Genomic DNA, 7,982 nt, shown 5'->3' on the forward strand with positions numbered 1-7,982 from the left:
CCCTCAAACACGCCTGGAGCCATGTCCTCGCACACGACGGACAGACCCGGGACTCGGTGAGTTGCCTGCCACACCCACATTTTAGCACCAGGGGGGCTCTGCTATACCGGGTGGTGGAAAAGGACGGGGCGGTGACCGAGCAATTAGTGGTCCCTCGGACATATGTCAGCAAGGTGCTGTATATGGCACACACACACCTCCTGGGAGCACACCTGGGCATGGACAAAACCCGGGATCGGGTCTTGGCGAGATTTTACTGGCCGGGGGTGAAGAGGGACGTAGAACGTTACTGCCAAACGTGCCCGGAGTGTCAGCGGGTAGCTCCTCGCTCCTCGGCTAGGAACCCACTTATTCCCATGCCCATCATAGAGACCCCGTTCGACAGGATAGCTCTGGACATTGTGGGCCCCCTTCCCAAGACCAGCAGGGGACACCGGTACATCCTGGTGCTGGTAGACTATGCAACCCGGTACCCTGAAGCCCTGCCCCTGCGCGCGGCCACCGCTAAGGCGGTAGCGAGGGAGCTCATGCTTCTGTTTAGCCGGGTGGGGATAGCACGGGAAGTACTGACGGACCAGGGGTCGTGTTTTATGTCTCGGGTACTAAAAGAACTGCTCAGACTTCTCCAGGTCAAACAGCTCCGGACGTCGGTGTACCACCCCCAGACGGACGGCCTGGTGGAACGGTTTAATAAAACATTAAAACAGATGCTGAAAAAGGCCATGGACGCAGATGGGAAGAACTTGGACCAGCTGTTGCCCCATGTACTGTTCGCGGTGCGGGAGGTGCCCCAGGCTTCTACGGGTTTCTCTCCGTTCGAGCTCCTGTACGGGAGGAGGCCTCGGGGAATCCTGGATCTCGCCAAGGAGACCTGGGAGAGTCAACCGTCACCCCACCGCACCGCGGTGGAACACGTCGAACAGGTGAGGGACCGTATGGCCCAGGTCTGGCCCATCGTCCGGGAACATCTCGGGCGTGCCCAGCAGGCCCAGGCGAGGGTCTACAATCGGGGAGCCCAGCTGCGCGTCTTCCGGCCTGGGGATCTGGTGCTGGTCCTGGTCCCGACGGCGGAGTGCAAGTTCTTGGCCAAATGGCAGGGGCCATACGAGGTGGTCGAGAGAGTTGGGGAGGTAAATTACCGAGTGCGCCAACCCGGGAGGCGTAAGCCTACCCAACTGTACCATGTGAACATTTTGAAGCAGTGGAAGGGGGGAGGGGATCCGCCCGATCCGGCACCCCTGGGGTTGGTGGCCCGACGAGGAGTTCCGGTGGTCCCGGTAGGAGAGGACCTCAGCCCGGCCCAGAAGCAAGACCTCGCCGACCTGGTCCTGCAACACCAGGACGTCTTCTCCGAGCTCCCGGGTCGGACCACGGTGATCCACCATGACATCCGGACGCCGCCTGGAATAAAGGTGAGAGTCCCGCCCTACAGGGTCCCGGAGGCCAGACGGGCGGCGATCCAGGAGGAGGTGGCCCGGATGCTGCGGCTGCAGGTCATTGAGGAGTCCCGCAGCGCCTGGTCCAGTCCAGTCGTCCTCGTGCACAAACCTGACGGGAGTTACAGGTTTTGTAATGACTTCCGACGGCTGAACGAGGTGTCCGACTTCGACGCCTATCCCATGCCAAGGGTGGACGAGCTGATCGAGCGACTGGGACCGGCCCGGTATCTCACCACCCTGGACTTGACCAAGGGATATTGGCAGGTACCCTTGACCAAGTCCGCCAGGGAGAAGACGGCGTTCGCGACCCCGGATGGCCTGTTCCAGTACACCGTTCTCCCCTTCGGAGTCCATGGAGCCCCGGCAACCTTCCAACGCATGATGGACCAGATCCTGCGGCCGCACCGGGCCTACGCCGCCGCCTACATAGATGACATCATCATCCACAGCGACAGCTGGGATGTCCACGTCCGACAGCTGAGGGCCGTCCTGGGCGAGCTACGGAAGGCGGGTCTCACCGCCAATCCGGCCAAATGCCGTCTCGGGTTGGAGGAGACGGCCTACCTGGGCTATCAGGTGGGTCGGGGAAACGTCAGGCCCCAGGAGAGCAAGGTGGCTGCCATCCGGGACTGGCCCTGACCGACCTCCAAAAAACAGGTAAAGTCGTTCTTAGGGCTGGTCGGGTACTATCAGCGGTTTATACCCGGTTTCGCCACCCTGGCCAGTCCTATGAACGACCTGACCCGAAAGACATTGCCAGACCGGATCCGGTGGACGGAGGCGGCCGAGAAGGCCTTCGAGTCGCTCCGGGGAGCCTTGTGCTCCGAACCGGTGCTCATAACCCCAGACTTTACTTCTCCCCTCATAGTGCACACCGACGCCTCGGAGGTGGGGCTGGGGGGAGTCCTATCCCAGGTCCGGGCTGGAGAGGAGCACCCCGTCACGTATATCAGCCGGAAGCTCCTCCCCAATGAGAGGAATTACTCGACCGTGGAGAAAGAGGCCCTGGCCATCAAATGGTCGCTGACTAAACTCAGGTACTACCTCCTAGGTCGGGAATTCACCTTGGTCACCGATCATGCGCCGCTGAAGTGGATGGCCGGCGCCAAGGACTCCAACGCCAGGGTGACGCGGTGGTTCCTGGCCCTCCAGGACTTCCGTTTCAAGGTGGAACACCGACCGGGCAGAGAACACGCGAACGCCGACGCCTTGTCACGCCGGGATGCCTGCCTGGGCTGGGTTCCCGGGGACCGGAGGCCTCAGCTAACGGGGAAGGGATGTGACAACCCGCTCCCCATCCGGGGGAACCGGGGGGTGGTGGTCGACGGGGTATACCGCCGTCACCCACCAGTCGGCAGCAGAGCGTGCGTCGGCACCCGGCGCAATCACCGGGATGCAACGCACCTGGCCGGAGGGGGGGAGAGTCGGCATAAAAGACGAGCATGGACGCACACCGGGGGGAACAAGAAGAACCAGCAAAGAGCCATTAGATAACGGAGAGTCTCACGGAGGACACAGTTGTTCTAGTTTTTGCATTGCCTTACCTTGTACCCATTGAGCCGAATAAACGCCAGCTTCGGCTCACCCTGCAATCTGAGTGTGGTGCATTCCGTGTGTGTGTGAGTACCATTCGTGAACCGGGCTGCCACAACACACACACACACACACACACACACACACAATTTAATCGAAAAGTAATGCAAACCAATGACAAGGGCCCTCCCTGAAATTGCAGCGGCGCCTACTCCATAGGAAAACAATGGAGTAGGACGTGCGATGTCCAAACATGTCTCAAGTGAAAACGTTGAGGAGACATACGGCGGAACAAGGTGAACTAATTAAACAGTAACCAAACAGCAGCACTTATCCCTGCAGCCTTCAGGCCCCCACAGAGCTCCAAAGAGCTCACCACAGTAACAGTGGAATGCATAGGCAGACATGACAGCCTTCTCTATGGTAGAGAATACGGGGTTCAACAATATGTTGAAAGTACTTCACCCCTGATACTTTATAACTTCCCTCACACATTTAGCCTCAACACAGCTGATTACACCTCATGTTACAGCTGATTGTTGTAAGGTCAATGCTACACGCCACCAAGGTGGCTTTTACTGGGCTCCTCTGAATCCAGGACACAGGGTGGTGATGTTAAAACCGCTTTATTTCAGTTTGAGTATAATGATACTGCGCAGGTGTAACCTGCTGTCATAGGAGATCTCCCTGAGTGTGTGTGGTTTTGGCTCGTTCAAGCTGTGAGCATTGATGAGTCAATGCACAGAGGCCGCAACAGGTGTGCAGCCTCACCCAGCCCCACAGTCCGATCAGTCCCAGAGTCTGATTTTAAAGAATAAATGTACCTCCTTCATGAACTGTGCATAGCTAAATAGGGCAGGCTTACACTACTGTATTTTGTTATATTTTATAACGCTATAATCATAAGTCATAATGTTGGTACTTGGGGAGACACTGAGGTGGTATGTGGTATAAAAGGTTTGGGAACCGCTGCCCTAATAAATACATTGCCTCATGTCAGTTTTTTGACATAGTGTGAGGTGTCGGTCAAGATATAAGAAAATCAACTCAAGCCTACCAGTTGATGCAGTCCACCAGTCAAACCCTTCCAGCTGGTTGGATACGCCAATATTGTGTTATTAAAAAGGGATATATTTTGAAATGGCTCATTAAGTTAACACCGTGTGGTAAATTAGGGGTCCTCTCTTTTCCAACCTTGTTACATTCTAAATTGTTGTAATTATTGTCAATAGTCACCAAGCAAATACCATGCTATACCACTTAACATAATTGTGGCAGCCTTCACGTGAAATGAAAAACAATAAACATTTCCAAGTGTTATTTTTTATAACATAATTTGCAATTATTTTCGCAGTACCCACAAAGCAGTCAGTCTAAGATGTTTAGAGCATGGAGCTCATAACATCAATATCACAAGTTCTTTGTCCATTCCAGCTAATATCAGCTTACTTTACATTATTTTGAGTTTTTACATTCACTTATTTATCCTTCACTGTAAATTTAATTCTTAGCTCTATTTGTAAACACGAATTCCTGAAAATTTTCTATAAACTCTAAAATAGAAATGGATGTGGGTTCATCCGCATTTAAATCACACTGTTTGAAATAAACCACCATCCAGGGTTGTAAAGTTATATTTGAGCTTCTTATCTTATCTTAAGCTTTGACTTGAGCAATTTACTGTACCTGAACCGGATCACAATATTGAGGAATTCTATACAAACTATACTAGGACCTGGTTGATGAACTTCAGTGACAGGTTTCTCTCACAGCAGAATACAGACTCTCCTGAGTCCTTTCACTGTTCTTCTTCCTTCCTCTGGTTTTCCTGCTAGAGAACTCCAACGCTGCGTAGTTCAAGGAATCTGTTTCCCCGTCCTACAACAGAGAGCTGTGTATTACTACCAAACGTTGAAGAGAATACAATCCAAATTAGTGTACTTGTATCTTCATATATAAAGGCCAAGAACATGCAGGTTGGTACCATAACACACCAGGTAGCTAAACTTTATCCAGGTAGGTAGATATTGCAATAAAAACAATATCAGCTTTCCTGAAGATTTAATTAATTAAACTCATTTTATTTATTTTATTTTATTGGGTATGTATCATACCCAAGCCACTAAATGGTAGTTATGCTTGATGATAATTAATTGATAAACATACATATAAATTAAAAAAAAAACACAATGCCGATGTACCTGTTGTTCTTGAATGACTGAGGCATCGGAAACATGGTAGGAGGCACTGGGATTTCCTGACAATAACAACGGAAGAATATTTACTTTTTAAGATTAAGTTTGCATTGTTAATGTTATGTTTAATAGAACCCTGATGTTCAAACTGTTTTAAATGTTTACATGTCTATATATATATATCTCAAACATGGGGATCTAACCTGTCCTGATATCATATGAAGTCCCATCAGTAGGCTAAGTGTAGAATGTACTGTACCTTTGCAATGCTCACAAACTTTATTTTTATTTCTGGTTATGAACTGGATTATATTCCCAACCAGACAGAAAGCCAACAGTATTCCAAGCACCACGGTAACCAGATGACTGTAGGGTTCTAGAATTAAAAGGGAAGATTTAAATCTCATGGAAAACATTGATTCATTTTCAAGCAAATAAATCACCAATGTTAAACTTAGATTATTCCATTATAATTAAAAGTAATCTAATAAACAAGTATATATATAATATATATATATATTCTTGAAGTAAGAAGTCAAATACCTGTTACATCCAGCTTGGTTCCATTTCCAAACACAACTTCCCCACATGCTGCCAGGGCACAGTAGTAAGTCCCAGCATCAGAGGAGTCTACATTGTTCTTGGGGAGAGTGTAGACACAGCTCTGTGGAGCAGACGAAGGCCCAGAACTATTCTGACATTCACCACTCCTGTATCCATTCAGGTAAATGGCAGCAGGGTGAGATGGTCCTGATCTTAACCAGTACACACTGGGTTCCCATTGGCACTGGTTACTGTTTGTCCTCTGGGAGGTAATAGAGCACTGGAAAGCCACAGGGTCTCCCAGCTGAGCTGATGCTGATACAGGCTGTTGGACCACAGCCTGGGAGACAAACCTCTGGTCATTGGGATCTGAACAGTTAAATAAAACAATCATAATAAGAAATAAACCAAATATCTTTACAGCTCTTTGAGAGAAAATTAAATTTCGATCATAGTATATATATATATATTTAAAACAACAAATATCTAAACAAATATATGATTTACCTTTGACAGTCAGGAAAACACCATTATTCCAAATTGTTTGATATTTTCCTCCTTGATTACAGAAATAATTTGCTTCATCCTCTTTTTTAACGTTGCTGATTGTCAAATTGAAGTTACTTCCATTTCCCGCTGTGAACCTCGACATAAAATATGGATAAATCGTTGATGTATAATATCTTCTAGCTACCATTCGGGGATTATATCCCAGAGATTGCTTATACCAGTATAACTGGATATTCTGGTCTTTGAAAACTGTACAATTGAATGTAACAGTATCTCCAAGTTCAACCCTATTGAAATAGAGTGATTGAGGATCCTCTTGGGTCTGAATCAACACTTAAACATAAAGAAAAACAAGAAAGAAACTTGCATCATTATTGTTTTAAATTTAGTATACAAAATGGAATAACATATTACTACAATAATTATGTTAGATTAATATCACCAAACACCTCAATGATGTACACTTCATTAAAACAGTACTTACATGCAGTACTCAAAATAATCATTGCTAAAATCATTGTCATGGTTTGATGCTGAACCAGCGCTGGACTCACTGAAGTGAATGATTCTGACTTTAGACTAACATCTACATATCCTGGGACCACTGTGATTGGCTGGAACTAAGAGGCACTTGATGAAGCAAGCCAATGATCCATTTCGCTTTCTGTGAGGTACAGTTCATGTGATATTTAAATCTAAACTGAACACTGAGAGCAATGTCGTTCACTTTGTTTTCATCTATGTGGCATTGAAAGCTGGCTTTTAATCAATATTTTCCCTGATTATGAATACATTTGATTTTGCTTGCTAACCCTAACCCTTTTTATCAATGTTATGAATATCCATTGTAAAATATTATTATTATATATATATTTTAATACTTTTATTCAGATCTTAACTTACATGAGAATATCACTGATCCAAACATTGGAGGTAGTATGTTACAGTTTTTAGTGAGGGCTGACCAAACATAGAAAGCTTTATGCCAATCAATTTATATCTGCATTATTTGTTATGGATAAACATTGCACTGTCGTCTCCACACACACACACACACACACACACACACACACACACACACACACACACACACACACACACACACACACACACACACACACAGTTGACATAGCTTACATGCCTGATCATTAGTTTATATGAAGACAGAAATGAGGAGTACAGTTTTGGAAAACAATTTGAGACGTTAATTACAGTATATCAATTTTTACATTGTTATGAGAATGAGGTGGGTAAAAGCATTACACGAGAAATGCATTAAAAGATTAAATTAATGTATTACCATCATCAGTAGTAGCAGACAGACAATCTTGAATCTTGTTAGGAGTTATTATGCACCTCTCTGTGACCTAGGACATGTTCTTATCTAATTAGTTAAATGAACCAATTAGCTAATTAGCTAATTACCAAAATGAACCTTAGCTTTGGGTGGAGAGATATAATGCACTCTGTGTTGGAACAACTCCAACAAACTCACCACTTTTATAACCACCAGTGTAAGTGGCAGTTAATACAACAAGCCCATGAAAGATAGAGCTTTAGGTTTTGCTTCCTTTAATCTTTATCCCTGTATGTGTTTTAACCACTGGTTTGTGAACAGAGAGTGAGGCAGCAAGTTCAGAGGCGGGGGCAGTGGCTGTGTAATGTCTGTCTCTGTTTTTGACACACCACCACAACTCACAGCAATACATAGCCCTGACTCTGGTCTCAACAGGATGTACTGCTAAGGTTCTGAAGCAACCAA

The 7,982-nt window shown here is 46.7% G+C and overlaps 1 protein-coding gene across 2 annotated transcripts; it reads right to left on the minus strand.

The window, feature by feature from the left end:
- Window positions 1-4,721: 4,721 nt before the first annotated feature.
- On the minus strand, window positions 4,722-6,756 carry LOC311345135 (uncharacterized protein; the record flags this gene model as incomplete). Of its 2 annotated transcripts, XM_084469506.1 has the most annotated exons (6): window positions 4,722-4,850; window positions 5,174-5,229; window positions 5,427-5,543; window positions 5,711-6,079; window positions 6,218-6,553; window positions 6,705-6,756. In XM_084469506.1, the coding sequence occupies 6 exons, from the start codon at window positions 6,742-6,744 to the stop codon at window positions 4,722-4,724; spliced, it is 1,047 nt and encodes a 348-aa protein (XP_084325632.1). The 2 variants fall into 2 exon arrangements, with proteins under 2 accessions (XP_084325632.1, XP_084325633.1); XM_084469507.1 differs by lacking the exons at window positions 6,218-6,553; window positions 6,705-6,756 and having other exon boundaries at window positions 5,711-6,104.
- Between the last annotated feature and the right edge of the window lie 1,226 nt (window positions 6,757-7,982).

Source organism: Micromesistius poutassou, assembly GCF_964030765.1.
Source record: "Micromesistius poutassou genome assembly, chromosome: 6".
In the NCBI taxonomy this organism is placed as follows: Eukaryota; Metazoa; Chordata; class Actinopteri; order Gadiformes; family Gadidae; genus Micromesistius; species Micromesistius poutassou.